Source organism: Pelophylax lessonae (genome assembly GCF_965119305.1).
Source record: "Pelophylax lessonae genome assembly, chromosome: 1".
Taxonomy (NCBI): Eukaryota; Metazoa; Chordata; class Amphibia; order Anura; family Ranidae; genus Pelophylax; species Pelophylax lessonae.
The window spans coordinates 107,325,705-107,347,333 of record NC_138768.1 but is presented as its reverse complement, the minus strand read 5'-3'; the positions used below and the strand labels follow the sequence as shown (position 1 = coordinate 107,347,333).

At 41.2% G+C, this 21,629-nt stretch overlaps 1 protein-coding gene across 6 annotated transcripts in view; it reads left to right on the top strand.

Moving 5' to 3' along the window:
• Window positions 1-21,629, top strand: part of PDE4D (phosphodiesterase 4D) — a gene marked incomplete at its 5' end in the record, with an annotated part of 2,078,604 nt that overhangs the window by 1,741,399 nt on the left and 315,576 nt on the right. For all 6 annotated transcript variants that reach the window (XM_082255262.1, XM_082255263.1, XM_082255260.1 and 3 more), the window contains one exon: window positions 8,325-8,516. In XM_082255262.1, coding sequence (XP_082111388.1) covers window positions 8,325-8,516 — 192 coding nt within the window. The remainder of the gene's footprint in view (window positions 1-8,324; window positions 8,517-21,629) is intronic.

Sequence of the window (21,629 nt, the reverse complement as noted above, 5' to 3'; positions counted from 1 at the left end):
ATCCATCCAGAACTGTCTTCATCCAGGCTGGTTCTTAACCGGTCTTCAGGTCCCCGGCGACCCAGGCCACGTTGTGCATTGTGAATGGTCCTGCAGCCTTCTGGGGCCTGTGACGTATCCCAAGAGGCTGTGGGCAGGGAGGAAGAGGGCGCGAACTTCATCTCGGATTTGCTAGGCGATCCGAAGGAAAGTGGGAGCAGGTATCTGTCAAAACTAGGTAGCCGCTCCCCCCAAAAAAAATATAATGTGCCAAAAGTGCAAGAGGAGAAGGCAGAAATGCAGAACTTCTTCCTTTTGGGTGAAATTCTGCTTTAGCAATGCTCTGACATGGGGGCGGGGTTAGACCCCTTTTCTATACTTTGAATATAAAAACTCCCCTTATCCCTTTTTTCTTTCTTACTCTCCATCTGTGTGCTATAAAAAAAAAAAAGCTCAAGTTGGCAACCACTGGATCCAACTATTCCTCCTTCATTAGCAAATCAACTGTCTTCTTTATGTTGCAACAACAATCCTTGGTGTTATATGGATATTTCATATTGTCATACGTGGATACTATCGCCAACTGCACAAATACTCATATTGACAGCAGGAATCCGCACCATATCCACTTTCATATAGTTGACCACTACTCTGACCCTTAGATTTATATATCTGGTACACATTACAGGACAATGTGGTTATAACTATGTTAACCTGTTAAATCTTTAATTATATACTTGATATAAAACAAAGTACTTTAACCACTTGCCAACCACGCACTGTAGCTTTATTGCTACAGTGCAGGCGGGCTGCACAGAATTACGTGTTTATATACGTGATTCTGCTCTTCCAGGTAGGGGGCACACCATTTGTGCTGTGTTTAGTCACAGCACAAACGGATTAGTGGGTGCCGGCCAATGGATGATCTCCGGCACCTGCTGATCTGCGAGGAGGAAGACAGGACAGAGCTCTGCCTATGTAAACAAAGCGGAGCTCTGTCCTGTGTGGGGATGTGCTGGATTTTGTTTCCCTACAAAGCAGGGGGAAAAAAACAGCAAAAATTCTGGCTAGGCACACAGTTAACTCTTTGATTGCCCTGGATGTTTAACTTCTTCCCAGCCAGTGTCATTAGTACAGTGACCATGCATATTTTTTATAGCACAGATCACTGTATTAGTGTCACTGGTTCCATAAAGTGTCAAAAGTGTCAGTGTCCGATTGTCCGCCACAATATCGCAGTCCCGCTATAAGTCACTGATCACCGCCATTACTAGTGTAATAAATTTAAATTAAAACACATTCCAGTATATATACCATAGTTTGTAGACACTATAACTTTTACGCAAACCAATCAATATACGCTTATTGAGATTTTTTTTTACCAAAAAAAGTAGCAGAATACATGTTGGTCTAAATTCAAAAAGAAATTCGATTTTTTTTTTTTTTTTATTGGATAGGTTGTATAGCAGAAAGTAAAAAATATTGTTGTTTTTTTTTTTTTTTGGCGGTCTTTTTATGTTTATAGCACAAAAATAAAATAGGGGTGGTCAAATACCACCAAAATAAAGCTCTTTTTGTGGGGAAAAAACATGACATAAATATCATTTATGTACAGGGTTGCATGTCCACGCAATTTATGTTTATATTGTTATTTATTTATTATTTATTTATACTGTTAGGAAAAAATATCAAATAAAAAGCCACTATCTACATATTGGTATTTTATTGGTCATATTGGCTTGTTTAGTGAATATCAGCTCACACAGTACAAAAATGACATGAGGGACCATCATTCTTCACAATTTATAAAGTATAAGCACAGTGTATGTAAACATTCACATTCCACACAGGGTGAAACTGAAAGATTGCTATACCGCATGTGAATATACTTGCACTTGTGGAAGTGCTGCACTTGTATTAAAAATAATACCGTACACAATTAAATTAATAGGACAGAAAAATAATACTAAGACCCATAATAATATACAAATAGTATTTATGATAATGTAGACCTTATAAATGAATAATTCTGGCCAGAATCTGATAGAATAATTGAAGTGAACACTTGGCAGTTATAACATCACTTTAAAGTGGTTCTTCAGTCTAAATAAAATAAAATAAAATAAATATATTGTAGCTTCTGATTTTTAATAAATGCACACTTTTATTCCAGGGATAAAGCACCATCTTTACTCAGGCCGATTCTTAACCAGTCTTCAGGTTCCCGGCGCTGGCATCTTTAGTGTGGCAAGCTGGCTGTGACTCCTTGCAGCTTCACAGCCAGTTTCTCACTGCCGATGAGCAAGCCGCATTGTGTATCATGAATGGTCATGCAGCCTTCTGGGACCTGTGACGAGGCTGTGGGCAGGGAGGAAGGGGGGAAACTTCCTCTTGGATTGGCTTGTCGATCAAAAAGAAAGGGGGAGCGGGTATCTGTCAAAACCAGGTACCTGCTTCCCAATAAAAAATGTGCCAAAAGTGCAAGAGGAGGAGGAGGCAGAAATGCAGAACTTCCCCCTTTTGGGTGAAGATCTGCTTTAGTAATGCTCTGACATAGGAGGGTTAGACCCCTTTTCTATACCCTAAATATACAAACTCCCCCTATCCCTTTTTCCTTTCTATCTCTTTTCCCCCATCTAACTGCAATGAATAAAACCTTAGGTTGACAACCATGGGATCGAAAAATTCCTCCTTCAATAGCAAATGAACTGTCTTCTTTATGTTGCAACAATAATCCTTGGTGTTATATGGATATTTTATATTGCCATACAGAAATACTTCTACTATTGCAAACTGCACAAGTACTCATTTTTAACCATATACTGACAGCAGGAATCAGTACCATATACACATTCTATACCTAAAATAGAGTTATTGTTCTACCAAAGTCCTGGATATACATACAGTATGTATGTATATGTACAGTATGTGTACAGTATGTGTTTCCCCTGCAGACTTGATAATTAATTTGACATTATATTATAAATTACTCTGGGGAGAGTAATAGGGGACAAGTACATCCCTGCATGTGCAGCATCTCTGTTAAATTTTGTTCCTATAGATTACTCTATATAGGAGCAAAAGTTGTTGCCAGGAAAGCAATGAATACTGTGATTCTCTTAAGGTTTAGGCCTACTAGCAATAACTTGCAGAGAAGTAGTCACACATCCATGGCTTCTTGGATTATGCCAAGGGACAGCAAGGAACCAGTAAATAAACATATAAATATGTGTTTTAAATACGCTCTCTGTATGAAAAAACATAGTGAATAGCATGCATAATGTAAGCTAACAGGAAAATGTCTTGTTGTCGAGGTCTAAAAATAAAAGAAAATGGCAGCAGTGGGATTTGTTAAGGGCTCAGCTAAGTATGAATATTGTTTTCTCAGTTCCTCTGTAAGAACTGTTGTCCGATAGCCCCAGTTTGACTCAACAATTGAAAACGACAGGCACATCTGACTCTGATTTAGGGCCAACTCAGACCTCTATTTTAATAGACATGATGACAGCCTGCCAACATTACACCATGGAAATTTAAACTAAACTTAACCGTTTCTCAAGACAGTTATATTCAAGGCATGCCGTAAATGATAGTTGCTTGTGTTCTTAGCTGAACTGTTGAATCATCAAATGGTTGGGTTTTTTTTAACAGATCACATGTGCAGCACCATGGCAACTGAAGATCAAACAGAGGCTAAGATGGCAGCTTCCTTGGCTGTAAAGGTTAGGAGGGTTTAGTTGCGCTTTAAGTCAATAATAAAAAGTTGCCTATTGACAATTGACCTAGATGTTTCACATGCCAACCAGTATAAAACAAAAAACAAATTGACATCATTTAGAACACATTTAAATGTTCTACCGCTCATCAGATCAACCAAAGACCAATGTGACCATCTTCAAAAATAAATATGGTCAACACTGAACTTGTAAAATATAATGGCGTCAGATGGCAGACGTCTTCCTAAAGAGATGAAATAGTTGACATTGTAGTCTTAGAGAAGCGTGTCTGAGCAAGATGTGTCACGCTCTCCGTGAGGCTGGTGTTACCAGTTTGGATAAGACTACTGACTGACTAATGAGTGTTTAGGAATGCTGGGAGTATTCCAAACCTTGGCTACTGCTTGAGAAACCATGTTACATTGAAGCTGGCTCGTGCTTAAAACACTAACATGAAATGTCACTTGAGTTGTATGTGGTGTGAATAAGGAGATTAAAGAAGGATTTTTTTCTAAATACAAAAATTATACAAAGTTCTAGAAAAAAAAAAAAAAGCAGTTAACACAAAAGTAAATGCTGACTGTTTTTCTGTAGCAGTTCTATGCAAGATGTGACCGTTCTTTTTGCTGTAGACAGTTTGTGTTGCTATTTCTATTAGAAAAAATAAAGGCCGTGTAAAAGTCCATCTTAGACCAATGTAAGTATGTGTGTTACATACCTAACCAATTGTTTGGCACTGCGCCATTCGGAAAACAATTTTTACTTTCTCAAGGAATACAAAATGTTCCCTGATTGGACAATGCAGAGATCGTGACATCACCATTGCACATGAACTCGTCCAATCAGAAAACCCTTTGAATTCACTAAGAATAAGAAAACTTATTGTGTCAAGCAAGTGACCTCTTGTGTTCAGAAAGCAGCAAGTCAGCTACTCAGAATGGGACCTGGAAGCTAGCAGCTTTTACTGTAGTAGCAGTGCATACCAGAGTGATTTTCAGCTTCCATAGGGATTTGCCAGGTAGGGAACATGCACTGGTTCAAGCTAGATCAATTTTAAGTGATTGTAAAGTCTTTTTTTTTAATTTTTAATAACAAACAGGTTATACTTACCTGCTCTGTGCAGTGGTTTGGCACAGAGCAGCCCAGATCCTCCTCTTCTCGGGTCCCTCGTCAGTGCTCCTGGCCCCTACCTCCTGTTCAGTGCCCCCACAGCAAGCAGCTTGCTATGGGGGCACTAGAGCCAAGTCACAGCTCCCTGTGTCCATTCAGACGCCGCGACCTGCTCCCTCCCTCTGCTGATTGGCTGACTGACTTTGACAGCAGCGGGAGCCAATGGCATCGCCATTGAAGAGGGGAGTCCCGGACAGCTGAGACACTCCTACAACATCGCTGGATAAAGATGGGCTCAGGTAAGTATTAGGGGGCTGAGGGGGGGCTGCACACAGAAACTTTTTTTTTCTTTTCTTTTTTTTGCATAGAATACAGACTATCAGAACAAGATGGAAAAAAAAAACGTCTGCCTTTACAATCCCTTTACCTACTGAAAAATATACATACCTGGAATTCAGATTTATATTTTGTAATTGTAATTTAGGATAAATTTGATATGCTGTTTCTAACTACCTAATAAACTTATCAGGCAAATGTTTAAAGTTAGAAGCATTCTTGGTAGAAAATCCCAGGTAAAAGATCCATTTCAATCCTCTCCGGCACCCCCATAAGTTAAACTCTAAATAAACTCCTTTCTTTATAATGGTCTGAAAATCTGCACAAGTATAAGGACCTCTGGAATGTTGGCTGAAAGAATATCAGCAGGTAGCTGCTATTGAAGGGTGTGTGCTATGTGTGCAAGATGCACTGCATGGGAAAACTCTACAATTAAACATACAAGTCCATCACACTGGTTAGCCACAATAGGAGGACAGTAGAAGTGATATTTCGGAGTGAATAAGAAATTAGGATTTAAATATGAAGGCTGAAATGGACGAATGCCAGAAATAGGAGGAAACATCTTCAGTTAGCATTCCTTTGTATTTGGGATCAATGGGGTGGATTTTACAAATACGTTTTTGCCTTTGCAAGGGAATTTTCCCTTAGCTTAGTGAATGTGGTGAAAGTCTCTTTGCAAGAATACCCAATCAAGTGCAAGGGAAATCATTTAAAAAAGTGTAAGCCAGCAGAGTTTCACCTAATTCACTAAACAAAAGCTGGGCATAGATGGATCCCCCCCCCCCCCCCCCAAGGCGCTATTGTATTTTGACTCCTCCGCTGCTAGAATACACTGTTCAGCACTGCAGCAGATTGGCTGCAAGTTCTGATCGATTAAAAATGTACCAATCGCTAGATCAACTCCTCTGGTATGGGAACAGCCATACAAAGAGCATAATTCGTCTGGTTCCTGCTGAACTGGATGTATTTCAATATTTATATGCCCAGCTTAAAGAAAATCGAAAAGTCAATAGCCCATTTTCCTTTCAATCAATGTATTGTATGTCATGTAATGTATGTCATATTATAAATGTATATGACATTGTAAACCAAAGCCAATGCCTTCATGGTGACATGAACAGCCATCATCTGGGCTAAAAGTGCCACAAAATAAGTGAATAATAAAAGTATCACTCTCTATCCTAAAGGTGTCCCATTCATCTTAGGCCCCGTTCACACTGGGGCGATCCGACTTCCAGGGGCGACCTCCGAGGTCGCGGTGCGAGCAGCGCGCCGCGACCTCGGAGCGGCCGGCATGGACTTCATAACATTGAAGTCTATGACGGTCGCTCCGTGTCGCCCCAAAGAATCTCCGGACCCTTTTTCTAAGTCGGAGCGACTTGTGTCACTCCTATTAGAACGGGTCCGCAGCTTCCCTATGGAAGGCGACCTACGGCGACCTGTGAGGCGACCAGGTCGCCTCACAGGTCGCCCCAGTGTGAATGGGGACTTAAGCACAAGAATTGTAAAGCTTTGCTACAGTTCTAGTCATTTTAAGCATCAGATAATGGGAAAATTAACATAACTATATTTTGTTTAGGATGAGTTTTTGTTTTACGTCTTTGTATTTACCTAATACAACCACAGAGAAGGGAAATATTGGAGTTTAAATAAATATAAAAGTCGTGCCATAATTAAATTGCCTACTAAATTATGAAGAAGACAGGAGGGATAAATCAGAACTCTGATCTGAGTAGAACTATCGGCAAAACTTTTTTTTTTCTTTTTTTTCGATAGAGTAAGGCAAAGTTTTAACCCCTGTTGATTCATTTTTTGCCATATGTGCCCAATTGGGGAGATTTACCTTCACTTCCTGTCCCATAGCCAAAACAGGAAGTGAGAGGAAATCCCTGCAAATTAAGGGAATTCCTTGGGGACCCCCAGCTCACCAGAACGAGTGTCCACATTGGAAGATTTCCCCTCTATTACTTTTCTGGGAGCAAACTAAAATTTGGGAATTTCTTTTACTTTCACTTTCAATGCTAATGGTAAATGGGACAAGAATAACAGTGAAAACATGCATGTTTGCCCTCTCAGTGCTTAGGAGTGATGGGCTACTCAAAAGGTAGGGTCCCTGTTGTATAGCTGGGGGAAAAGGTAGCTTGCTATGTATTAGAGCACTTTAAAGTGGAAGTTTAGTCAGAAAAAGTTCTACCAGATCCTTTGGCCCATTTTTGCAGGTATAGCTAAGTAATACATTAAAAATAAGTGCCTATACTGTTTAAAATCCAGTAATACACTGTTTCACCCTGCTCTACATTTTTAGGCACTGCCGAATTTTTAGGGAATTCAACCAGAATTAAACTCTCCTATCCTTTACAGCCAAGGAAGCTGCTTCTGTTTGATCTGTAGCTGCCATGGTGCTGCACATGTGATCAGTTATGACACCAGCCATTTGATTGTTTGACAGTTTGGTTGAGTACACAAGTAAATGTAACAGTAAGCAATCCTGTAACTGTTTTTTGAAACTGTTAAATCGGTGGGTTTAGTTCCGCTTTATGATTTACTGCTGTTCAGGGGCTCTGGGATTCAGCAAAATGGAAGCTCCAGCAAGAAGAAACGGGGACAATGCTGGAGGCAATTTACAGAGCAAACATAATTATTATTTTTTTATCAAGTTATTATGGGTAAACCTACGCTTTAAGGAAGAAAATGCAGGAAAACAGTGAACAGAGGATAAAGGAAGTGTGTGTGTATATATATATATATATATATATATATATAGTGTGTATATATATATATATATATATATATATATATATATATATAAAATTGGAAATAGGATTGGAAAAGGAAAGGAAAAAATAAAAGGTGATTGAGGTAATAAAGCCTAAGCTTGTCTACATGTACAAGTGACCTCAAACGGCCAGAGTATCTATTACTTGATGAGACGAGTCTACAAGGGTTGTCTAGATGAAACCATCAGGGAAAATATACAGAAGAATCACTCTGTCCAGAATAATCTGTAGGATTCCTATCTGTTGTGAGTTCCTTTATGACTTTTATGATTAGAACCTAGATCTAATTAAATGTCATAGATATTTGCTTTTCGTCTATCATTATGGTTGTTATTGTTGATGCAGTGACTCATTTGTTGTTTTTGGCAATTTCCTTTAAAAAGTATGTCTGTTCTTGTTGCAGCTTTGATGTGGACAATGGCACCTCATCGGGACGGAGTCCCCTGGATCCCATGACGAGCCCAGGATCAGGGCTGATTCTACAGGCAAATTTTGTCCACAGTCAACGCAGGGAATCTTTCCTGTACAGGTCAGACAGCGACTATGACCTCTCGCCAAAGTCTATGTCTAGAAACTCCTCCATCGCTAGTGATATGTGAGTACTTATTATTACAGATATCTTTCCTTTGCTTTTGTCTTTATGCACAGATATTTAGCATTTTCCTAAAGTAAATATATAGAAGTTGCAATTTCTGACTTGTTTTGAAGGTGCGGGTTCCAGTGCTGTCATTTTTATCACTACATGGTGGATCATGGAACCTGAAGAGAATGTGCATATAAGGTGCCCCAGCAAAAACATGCAGCTTGACAGCCCTGGGGTTTGCATTTGTTAAAACAAAATAGCAACTGCAGCTCCCATAATTCCATCCTTAAACGTTTTCTTAAATTCCACAATACAGCAGAACAAGTACACATTATAATGTCTAATGCTCAGTATACTATTACTGTGTTTGCAAAATGAATTTAGCTTTAGTAAGCATTATACTGTGCTGTCGTAGCTCTGACGACTTTCCGTTAAATTCTAAACCTAGCAATGTCTGTAACCGACGTTAAAAGAAAACCACTCTCCCTATTTTTACTTAGCTTAGTTACACATTAATAAAATTCCTTAGACTGCAATAGTCCCAAACAGGGCTGAAAATGCAATTCACTTTTAAAGCTAAATTCTTAGCAGACATAAAAGATGTAAAAAATAATGTAGCTTCTCAGTATTTTCATTAAAGTGGAATTCCTACTTCAGGTGTAAGTTGGTGCAGCTTCAGAATACTTACGGTTGAGCTATTCTGTACACTGACAAATGAGAATCCCTGAGGAAGTCACGTGATTGGGACAATTCACGTGGGAGGAGTGGGGCGATAGAGGACTGTGTTTGTGGAACATGTGAGAGCATACGGGAGCTGCTTTCCCGTCGGATGTTTTTTTAAAGCGCACTGTCTCAAGTTTTAATATAAGTGGATATCTATCAGTGGCGTACTAACAGGGGGTGCGGGGGGGGGGGTGGGCTGTCCTGGGTGCCACGCACTGGGGGGGGGGCACTTCCATGTGAAGGCAGCTCTTTCAGTCCGCGCTGCTCGGGACGGAGGCGGGAGGAAGGTGAGTGCTGCTGCCCAAGTAGCCTCGTGTGTGTGACTGGATAGGGGGGAGCGGTGGGCGGCTACATATAGAGGAATTGATCTGTCCATATTCCTCCTGCAGCCGCTGAATGCCTGATTCTCTTCCTCTCCCTCCTGCAGGCATTCAGCGGCTGCCGGAGGAATATGGAAAGATCAATTCCTCTATATGCAGCTTCCTCACCGTGCCTCCTATCCAACTTCTTTTGCTGGCCCCCCAGTGCTGTCCAGCCCCCCCAGTGCTCTTTAGCCCCTCCCCCCAGTGCTTTTCAGCTCCCACCCATGCTCTAGGGCTCCTGCAGTGCTCTTCACCCCCCTGTGCTCCCTGGCTCCCCCCTCAGTGATTTCCAGTTCCCCCCAATGCTCTCCAGTTCCCCCCTCTCCATCCCCCTGGTTTTCCCTGCCCCCCCCCCCCCAGTGCTCTCCACCCCCACGCCCTCCGAACCCCCCGCAATGCTTTCCAAACCCCCCCTTAATTCTCTCCAGTCCCCCCTAATGCCCTCTAGTCCCCCCCCCGTGCCCTTCAGCTCCTCCAGTGCTCTCTGCTTCCCCTGTGTTCTCCGGCCCCCCTGGTGCTCTTGTATCATGTCCGACTTATCTAACCATCTCTTGTATCATGTCTGCAGTCTCTGACCATCTCTTGTATCATGTCCGCAGTCTCTGACCATCTCCTGTATCATGTACTCAGTCTCTGACCATCTCTTGTATCATGTCTGACCTATCTAACCATCTCTTGTATCATGTCTGCAGTCTCTGACCATCTCTTGTATCATGTCTGCAGTCTCTGACCATCTCCTGTATCATGTCAGTCTCTGACCATCTCTTGTATCATGTCCTCATTCTCTGACCATCTCTTGTATCATGTCCACAGTCACTGACCATCTCTTGTATCACGTCCACAGTCACTGACCATCTCCTGTATCGTGTCTGCAGTCTCTGACCATCTCCTGTATCATGTCTGCAGTCTCTGACCATCTCCTGTATCATGTCTGCAGTCTCTGACCATCTCCTGTATCATGTCTGCAGTCTCTGACCATCTCCTGTATCCTGTCTGCAGTCTCTGACCATCTCCTGTATCCTGTCTGCAGTCTCTGACCATCTCTTGTATCATGTCTGCAGTCTCTGACCATCTCTTGTATCATTTCTGCAGTCTTTGACCATCTCTTGTATCGTGTCTGCAGTCTTTGACCATCTCTTGTATCACATCCTCAGTCTCTGACCATCTCCTGTATCACGTCTGCAGTCTCTGACCATCTCCTGTATCATGTCTGCAGTCTCTGACCATCTCCTGTATCATGTCTGCAGTCTCTGACCATCTCTTGTATCATGTCTGCAGTCTCTGACCAACTCTTGTATCATGTCTGCAGTCTCTGACCATCTCTTGTATCATGTCTGCAGTCTCTTAACATTTCCTGTATCTTGTCTGCTGTCTCTAACCATCTCCTGTATCATGTCTGCAGTCTCTGACCAGGGTGGGGGGTCAGACTGCAAGGGCCACTGTGAAAACATTACAAATTTATGTGGGTGTCTTTACATTTTAAAGTGTGAGGGGGGTGCCAGATATAAGACCCACCCCGGGTGCCAAATGCTCTAGGTACGCCACTGGTGGATATTATGCAATAAATGTGAAATCTTTATATACTCCACAATGGGAGTGTATCTTTTTTATACTGAGGGGTCATGGAGGAAAGGAAGTCCCAGACAAAGCCAGCTCAGAGGAGAGTGGCAAGAGATTCAGCAGCTGAGGAGCCTGGAATTAACCTCAGTAGGGGAAGGCGATTTTCGACCTGGAAACAGGTCTAAACTGGAGGTGAGCGCAGTTGTGAAAGGTGGTGGAAGTCACCACACAATTCCATTAACTGAAATCCAAAATGGTAAAGGTGGAAAAACTGCGGAATATGAGAAGTACATTTAAAGGGAAAAAATATTTAAAAGAAGAAAAGCACTACAAATTGAATTATAGTCATCTGGGACTGCCACATTTTGTTTTATTTATTTGTCACTGAATAATGATAGCAGTTTTGTGGTTTGAGAGTAAAGTTTTGGTTTAAAAACATTAATTGGATTGCACACGGATAGGCGCAGCCAACATTTTTTATTTTATTTTGTTTGCAGTTGTGGGAACACCATTATTTGGTTGCAGCCATCAGACACAGGGTAGAAGTGAGGGACACATCAGGTTAGGGAGCGCGGGATAACACCCACCTGTTTAGTTATAGGTATGGTTACCTAGTAGTTGAATAATGTAATCATACTTAGCTGAACTGTTTAATATTTAAGTTGAGCTGTACATGTACAGTATTTCCTGCGGTATACTGTTTATTGCAACCCTGGATGTATTTACTAATGATATTTCTGATCCAACTTCTGTTCGTATACCAGCTGTGCACATTTTATTTATTCAATAAAAATTCAAAAAGTATTGAATTAAAGAAAATAGGAGTTCAACACTAGAACTAACTAAGCTTAAAACGGCTCCCAGCCACCTTCTACCTCCTATACTAACTACCCTGTAAAAGGAAGATGTACATACCTGTTCTGAGGGCGTCTCGGTTCGGTCATGTGATCTCCACAGCACCAAGCTTCAGTGGAGAGGGGAAGCGCTGACAACAGATGGAATTCCTGACCAGTGACGTCACCCATAGGCTTACTATGGGGCATCCATTGCCAGCTGTCCCTTCTCTACCCTGAAGCCGGTTGCTGGGAGCTGATCATGTGACTGGACTGGAGCACCCTGAGAATAGATAAGTATAAGCATGTTACTTCTACAGGGTAGTCAGTATTGGTACTAGAAGGGGGGTGGAGATGTATGGCTTGTGGCGCATGGAGTAAGTCACGCTGAAGGATCTACCTGCCGAGACTCCTTTAATAACTCTTGATATCTACCTCCGGGTGCCAAAAAAACGCTGCACTCGACCCGCGCTGTCCTCCACATATCTTGGACTCCTCTCTGGTGGCCGAACGGGACACTTTAAGCATGTCTAGACGCGACAAGGAACAGCATTCGGGTCCCAAGCATGTGGCTCAAGATGGCGGCCGCTTGTCCCAGTCAGGAAAAAAAGGAGCACAGAAGCTCTTTGCCAAACCCTCTGTAAAGCAAACTCCTGTTAAAGTGCCTCCTCCATCCTCGGATGCAGCTCCAGCTACTTGTACAGAGGGGGAGACTGACCCAGCATGGCTCGAGGATCCTGCAGACCCCTCACTATGGGACACAGTGAGTTCTCCTGCTCTCCTTGCATCAGAACCTTGGATTCCTGATACACAGGACCCTGAGCCTACCCTCAGAGAAATACTCACAGCAGTCACCTCATGCAATGTTACCCTCACTACATTGACCACTGAAATAAAGGAGGTTAAGATAGGACTGACATTAGTCCGGCAAGACATGCAAAAATTAAGGGACCGCATGGCAGCCCTGGAGGGCCACATGAGTACAGTGGAGTATGATGTGGCACCATTTGATGTGGCACCATTACAAAATGAAGTACGGCAAGTACATTCCCTAGCCTCTAGTCATACTGCACATCTGGAAGACATGGAGAACAGGCTTAGAAGGAATAATGTGAGGGCAGTGGGCATCCCTGAGAAAGCCGAAGGGAAGAACCCTGTCGCATTAATTGAAAGCTGGTTTGTAGAAGCTTTTAGCAGGGAGGTGTTTTCCCCTATGTTTGCTGTGGAGCGGGCTCAGTGGGTGCCTGCTAGGCCCCCACATCCTGGAGAACCTCCAAGGCCTTTCCTATTTAAGCTCCATAATTTCAAGGACCGCAATGCTGTCTTGCACCAAGCTAGAACCAAGAGAGAAGCTTTGGTTGTGTATAATCGAAAATCCTTTTATCCTGATTTTTCTGCTGAACTACAATGCAAAAGAGCAAAGTTTAGAGGTTAAAAAGCGACTACGCCGTTGTGAAGTTACCTATGCTATGCTGTACCCTGCTCGTTTGCGAGTGGCTGCAAATAATAAGACATATTTCTTTGATAATCCAAATCTTGCATCTGATTGGCTTGACCAAGTGGAACATGCATTGAAAAAACCGGTAGCTACCTGAGTATTGATTACTGTTCTTCCCTTTGTTGCTTACCAGGGGATCACAAGTTGAATTTTCTCTTTTGGCACCTATTATTACTTCTGTAAGGCGGTGTTGAATATAAGCTGCACTCGTCTATTCTTTGTTTCTCTTTCTGTGTAATCTGCAAGTCCAATCTGATCAACGGATTGCCTAGTGATGCTGGGGCCCCCCCAGTTGTATGACTGTCCTGCGAGGACACTTTGTTTATGTTTACCCCTGTGCTATTCCGGAGATCACAGTTTTGGGTCTTTTTTTTACCTTGTTTTGTCCATTTCAGTGAAAGTTAAGCTGGAAAGCAGTGGAGCTACTTCTGTCATCTTTGACTGGTGTGCATATTGTTTTCTTCCCTAACCGCCTGTCCCAGTGGATTATGGGCCCTATGCTTGACCTGTGCTGTAAGGCCTCATGCCCCTGAACTCTTTATCAAAAACTGGCAACAATCTAGACTCTCTAGGTCTAACATGCGGTGGTCTATGACGAATCACAATATATGCTTGATCTCCTTGAGGCTTTGGTCGCCTTTGTATTATCTACAGTACGCTTATGTCAGTTGACTACAATTTCATTTCATGGAATTTGAGGGGGCTGAGTGATGGAGTGAAACGTGTAGCGTTGTTCTCTGCTCTAAAACTATATCGCTCTGCTATTGTGTTCTTGCAAGAAATGCACCTCCAATGAAATACCTTTTTATTGCTCAAACACTGTGCTTATCAGACACAGTTCCACTCCATTCACACTGCTTACTCCAGGGGTGTTAGTATTTTGATCTCCAATGATGTACCCTTTCATCATTTACAATCTCATGTAGATAAGGGTAGATTTATGTTTTTTTACTGTGTAAATTAGCTGGAATATCATGTATTGTGGCTAACATATACAGTATCTCAAAGTGAGTACACCCCCCACATTTTTGAAAATATTTTAATATATATTTTCATGTGAAAACACTGAAGAAATGACACTTTGCTACAATGTAAAGTAGTGAGTGTACAGCTTGTATAACAGTGTAAATTTGCTGTCCCCTCAAAATAACTCAATACACAGCCATTAATGTCTAAACTGCTGGCAACAAAAGTGAGTACACCCCTAAGTGAATATGTCCAAATTGGAAAAAATGCATCGCAAAGGAAGGTGACCATGTAGAAAAGTGATGTAATTTGTTTTTGAAATTCATCTTAGTTTTAAAAAAGTGTGGAAACTTTTTAAAGAACCCTCGTATTTCAAGCTTACACAATTTGCATCTCCCCTAAAATCAAGTACTCTCTAAGATGACAGGGAAGAGGGTATGGGTATTTACCAAGATCTGAAGTCAACTGTAGGGGGATACAGACAAAAGAAGAATTTCAGAAACCAAGAGGATTAACATACTATTAGATGCCTAATGCTTGAAATCAAACCCAGCACATATGAAATGTGGAGGTTGCTATTGCTGATTGGTCACGAAAATGCAAGTTTCCTGGATGGTATGATGTCCATTCCTTTCTGAGTAAAGATCTGGAAGCATGAGAAAAGCTTTAAAGCAGAACGAAACCCTCCTATTGTTTTCAGACAAGGGAGCTGCCATATTGACCTCTGTTTATTTATAAACTGCCATGATTCTGCACATGTGAGCCGTTATGGCACCAGCCATTTGATGGTTTGACAGTTTGGTTGAGAGCACAACCAATGTGATGGTTACATTAACGACATGTACCGGGAATGTAACTGTTTTTTGAAACTGTTAAATTGAAGGGGTTTAGTTCCACTTTAAGTCATCATCTGCATGCTTGTTCCAGGTCAGTGACTCAGTCTTGAAGGAAGAGCGATCCACTTGACAGCCAGACAACAAACATTTTTAGAAGGATATGTTGGTAATGGCAGCCTCAGTGTTTATCTGATGGCAGGTGGTGCCTTTTAAAACCTCCTGCCCTTCTATCCCTTTCTTGTTGCTAATGCCCCTGTGTAGCTGCTAATGCCCCTGTGTAACTGCTAATGCCCCTGTGTAGCTGCTAATGCCCCTATGTAGCTGCATCTCCTGTGCCCATAGTGGCTTCAGCATAGCCTATTACATTTCACTAGGCTAAATCATATTAAACCAATGTATAGCAATTTTGTCATTCACTGTAGTTTACACAAGTTACTTGCCAGCATAATAAATTGCAAAAATAATTTTAGGATGTCAGAATGCTCAGCCGTAGCCCATGGCAGTGTTTCTCTGACAGTTGTGGGAGATGGACAATGTTCTTGTTCCCAGTGTGCGCAGTGTGGCAATGTAAACACACATATTTATCGTGGTGTTTACTGTGTAGCTGTCTATAAAAATGTTATGTGTAGGACACGACAATCTGAGAAGCATAATGGATTTGGACATAAGGAGTTCCAAAAGTGTCTCTTCTATTTACATGAACAATTTCCAGCTCTGAGAATTCCAGAAAATGGTTTAGCAAAAGCCCAGCCACTTTGTCACATCTTCTGCTGTCAATACAACATATTTAATAGAGAAAATATTCAGCCTTGTTTATCCGTGTCTTAAAAAAGAGCCCCCATATTATCCATAGAAACCAACCACATGCTAATTGCATGACAGTGCAAGATTACTGATGTGAATGTGCAATATATATATATATATATATATATATATATATATATATATATATATATATATATATATATATATATAAAGCGCTGCGTATATTGACAGCTCTAGCTTTCTATTGTGCCACCAGGGCTAGAAGTAAAAGCAAATTTCCCCCATAGGACCGAGACAGTAAAAAATAAACTGTCAGATTTTATTTCTTCTCTACTCTAAAGTATACATACACTTATAACATGGACAAAAAGTGAGGGTAAAAATTTTTTAGGGGTCAATTGTTCTGGTGACACTAAAATTAAAAAATGTCCATGCATTTTCTCCAATTTCCATGCTTTTGAAGTTTTTAAAAATAATACGTTTTACACCTTTTTTAATCATTTAAAAAGAGAATTATTTAACCAGATGTGGACAATGGAGGTACTATACATCCCCAAAAGCTTAATTGAAGTATACAGGGTGTGTGTAGTCTGACCTATCATTCTGTTCTACTGCCACCCCCACCCCTCACACTTGCCAGCAGATCCTGACTGTCAGAATGAGACCCCGTTCATATCTGGGGATTTGGGATTCTGCAAACCACATTGCACAAAGCATGTCACCCAAAATAGAGCAAGAGCTTCTTTTGGGCGACAAGCTTTACATGATGTGGTTTGCCACGATTTATCGCTCAACAATCATGGCAAAACCACACTGCATTTGAGGTGCAATTAAAAAGGAATGGCGCCCAAACACGCGTTTTGCATGGTGCCACTATTGCAGTGCAAGTTGAAATCATGAGCAGAAGAATCGCAGCGGTTCTGCCTGCAATCCCGAAAATCCAGTGGTGAACAAGACCTGGTAGCGGAGAGTTGCTATGTAAATAAAGCAGCAATATTAAAAAAAAAATTAAAAACAGACATCTGACACAGTGTTTATAAGCACTGTTCAGATGCATGTTGTGACATTGTTACTTTTGTATCTTACTCTGTTTCATCCATCTGCAGATCAAAGGGATGTGATCTGCCTATGATGTCAGTAAAAGAAGAAAAACATTTTTTTTTTTTCTACAGTAGCACCATTTTTTTTATACTAATACTAATCAAAAATAGGAAAAAAGTGCATTTTGTAGTTTTGTGTCTATGGATAGCAAAAAAAAAACGAAATAATTTTTGCAATACAATATCACTAAAAGTAAGCCTTGTAAGTTGAAAAAAAATCAGTATTTGTTATCCTAAAAGAGAAATGCGGGGTTTGGAAAAAAATGTATTCTCACCTAGGTGGATGCAGCATCGATCCAATCCTGCAGCTGTCCCCCACCACCTCTACATTAAGAACTAAGCAATCAAACACCACTAATCGCTCGGTTCTCCCCTCCATTCTGAGCAGAGAGTTGTGACTGTCAGGCACCTGCTCTCTGCTCTGCCCCTCCAGTGCTCACTGGAGCATCAGGCTGTTGAAGGGGGCAGGAGCAGCTGGCTCAGGCTCCCAGTGGCACACCTGACAGGTTGAGCCAGCTACTGGTCTGGCTTCTGAGTTGTTCCAAACCGTATTGTCTGGATCTTTCCAGAGACTGGTCCGGCTCTGTGATGTCAGCTCCTATTTGCTGGTCACAGGAGTGCAGAACAAACTACACTTCTGTCATCTATAGGATTAGTATGGCTAAAAGAACTTTGGCCATACTTCTCCTTTATCTGAAGACAAAATTATGAAGGAATCAGTGGGCATAGCAGACATGTAAAAATTGCTCTGGTTCATAGTTGGCATACAAGTGTGAGAGCTGGAGTGGTTAGGTCATTTATTTGAACTATATTCTAATACAGTAAAACCTTGGTTTTAGAGTAACTTGGTTTGAGAGCGCTTTGCAAGACAAGCTAATTTTTTAAATAAATTTTGACTTGATATACAAGCGATGTCTTGATATACAAGTAGCGTCATGTATAAAAAAGAAGAGAGGAGCCTCTAAAGTGTAGCAATATGGTTACATTTAATGAAGGTTCAATATTTAGCAACTCACATGGTTGATGATTAAAACAGGCACATCTAAGTATGCAGGCATCTGGGGTAAAGCTGTCCACATAGACCATCCTCTGCACAGCCATCTTCATTATCCCTTCCCCGCTGCGCTCCACGAGTGATTCAAAGCCTCACTTTCAGATCACTCTACTGCAGGCTATTCTTCCCGGTCACGATTGCAGACTGACAGTGATGAGAGTCGGTGGTTCAGAAGATGGTCTATGTGGACAGCTTTACCCCGGATGCCTGCATACTTAGGTGTGCCTATTTTAATCATCAACCATGTGAGTTGCTAAATGTTGAACCTTCATTAAATGTAACCATATTGCTACACTTAGATGCGCCTCTCATCTCTCTTATATTCTGTAGCTCTGCTAGATTTTTCTTCTAATCCCCTTGGGAAGGCTGCATATTGTGGATGGACATTTTATGGTTACACAACCTATCACATTGCTATAATCTTTGTATATAGACTATAAACTGAAGGACTTGTGGAACGAATCATCTGAGTTTCCATTATTTCTTATGGGGAAATTCGCTTTGATATAAGAGTGCTTTGGATTACAAGCATGTTTCCAGAATGAATTATGCTCGCAATCCAAGGTTTTACTGTATAGATATATATATATATATATATATATACACTATATTGTCAAAAGTATTGGGGCGCCAGTCTTTACACGCACATGAACTTTAATGGCTGGTGCGCAGTCATGTTGAAACAAGAAGGGGGCCATCCCTAAACTAATCCTACAAAGTTGGGACCATGAAATTGTCCAAAATGCCTTGGTATGCTGACGTCTTAAGAGTTCTCTTTATTGGAACTAAGGGGCCAAGCCCAACACCTGAAAAACAACCCCACACCAAAATCCCCCCTCCACCAAATGACTTGGACCAGTGCACAAAGCAAGGTTCATAAAGACATGAATGAGCGAGTTTGGGGTGGAGGAACTTGAGTCGCCTGCACAGAGTCCTGACTTCAACCCGATAGAACACCTTTGGGATGAATTAGAGCAGAGACTGGGAGCCAGGCCTTCTCTCCAACATAAGTGCCTGACCTTTCAAATGCGCTTCTGGAAGAATGGTCAAACATTCCCATAGAGACACTCCTAAACTATGTGGATAGCCTTCCCAGAAGAGTTGAAGCTGTTATAGCTGCAAAGGGTGGTCCAACTCAATATTGAACCCCATGGACTAAGACTGGGATTCCATTCGTGTTCATGTGCGTGCAAAGGTAAGTGTCCCAATACTTTTGACAATATTGTGTGTGTGTGTCTGTCTGTGTGTGTGTGTGTCTGTGAATATATATGCATTAGAACATTAGAAAATATTGGAATTTGGTTTGTAGCCATTTGGGTGCTTTAGTAAAACACTGAATGCAGTTGGAGATACTTGGCAAGCATCATTAAGGGCCGGTTCACACCAGGAATCGCACAGGAACGCACTGCATGGAATACAGGTTTCCCGCACTGTGTTCTGGTGTGAACGGTTCCTCAAAGAGCTATGCAATACAATGTGCACTGCCAAAACAAAATGTCAGTAATAAAAACGGAAGCAAATATACAACATGTCTTTCGATCCAATAATGGTAAAGTAAATACAATCCAAAAAAAAGTATTTGTTTAAACAGGGAGTTTTATTTAAGTTTTATTTAATCAAAAGACACATTGTTCTATTTATTGCAGTTTTATTGTTGACATTTTATTTTGGCAGTGCTATACACATTGTATTTAATATTTGTTTTTGGTGTTTGTTCACTTTTTCTATATAGCTGCAGTCTCTGAATTGTTTTCATGCAGTATAATGAGCTATATCTGCATTCTAACAAGTGTGTAAAGCACTGCTCTAAATTTAAAGGATTTGTAGCTTTATCTAAAGTGTTTGTAAACCCTTACAGTGAACTTTTCCTCTTTGGTCCTCTAAATATGGGATTAAACATGGTTTGTCATATCTGTTTGTCATATAAAAAAATACTTGTTGATTTTGCCAGAAACCATGTGAGCTGATAACTTTCTGGGCTCACTGCCTCTGGGCTCACTGCCTGTACACAAACAGGGGTCATGGAGATCAGGAGCAGGGAGGAGATAAAGTGAGTTCTGTGTTTTTTGTAGTGCATCAGAAATAAAGTAGGTGTTGTTGATGCTGACAAGACGTGCTTAGGATTTCAGAACAACTGGGGTTGTTTTATAAAAGGCAAATAGGCTGTTTACTGTTCAAGGAAATTTGCTCTTTGCATGAGAATTTTTCCCAGTGAATAACGAGCGTGCTGAAATTTCACTTTGCAAAGTATACCAAATCACGTGCAAGGGAAATAAAAAAAAAAAAAAAACAGTATTTTGCTTGCACATGATTGGATGATGGAAGTCAGTAGAGCTGCACTGCATTCACTAAGCTCTAGGGGATAATCTTCTTGCAAAGTGCAACTTCCCTGGCAAAGTGAACAGCCTGTTTGCCTTTAGTAAATTAACCCCATTGTGTTGTCATGTCAAATATAACAATATTAAAAATATTTTTATTTATGGATTGTCTTCAGATTTGGTAGTAATTTCTTTTGCATTTGCGCGCTATTCTTTTTTAATATACATGTCTTTTGGTTCATAGCTGCAGCAGCTTTAGAAATACATGGGTATGCTCCCCCAAAAAAATTTTTGCCTGTTTATTATGTATTCGGTCTGACCAGACTATCGAGGTTGAGCAACCCTCCCCACCCCCCCACACACACCTGTACTCAATCAGTGTCCACCATCAAGTGGATATAGGAGGAGTCCCCTGTAGTGCATTTGCACATCTTTCCCAGCAAGGAGTATTATCTCCAAGGGTTAGAACGGCTGGATTCATCTCTTTTTCATGGATAGTGTAGGACCCACTGATAATGGGGTACTTTGACGCAGTGGTGGGCTTGAGCACGATATGGCCATATGGTGGGACCAAACCCCCATTTTTATTTATGGATTGTCTTCAGATTTGGTAGTAATTTCTTTTGCATTTGCGCGCTATTCTTTTTTAATATACATGTCTTTTGGTTCATAGCTGCAGCAGCTTTAGAAATACATGGGTATGCTCCCCCAAAAAATGTTTTGCCTGTTTAAAATATAACAATAGGAGCACACTACATTCCTGCAACATCAGCAGTTATTTGCTATACTAGCAGTATGTTTAAGGCTCCATTCACACCTGGGCGTTTTCAGCTCCAAAAACGCTCAAAAGAAACGCTTCCAAAACGCCCAACAAGTAAAACCCCATTCATTTAAATGGCCCCTGTTCACATCTGAGCGTTTTGCAAAACGCCTGTAGCTGAAAAAAGTACATGAGCTTCTTTTTGGGCTGATTACCAGCGTTTTTGATAGATGTCAATGAAAAACGCCTGAAAAAATCGCGGTAAAATCGCGGTAAAAATCGCGGTAAAAATCACGGTAAAATCGCGGTAAAAAACGCTACGCTCAAGTGTGAATGCAGCCTTAAGGGAT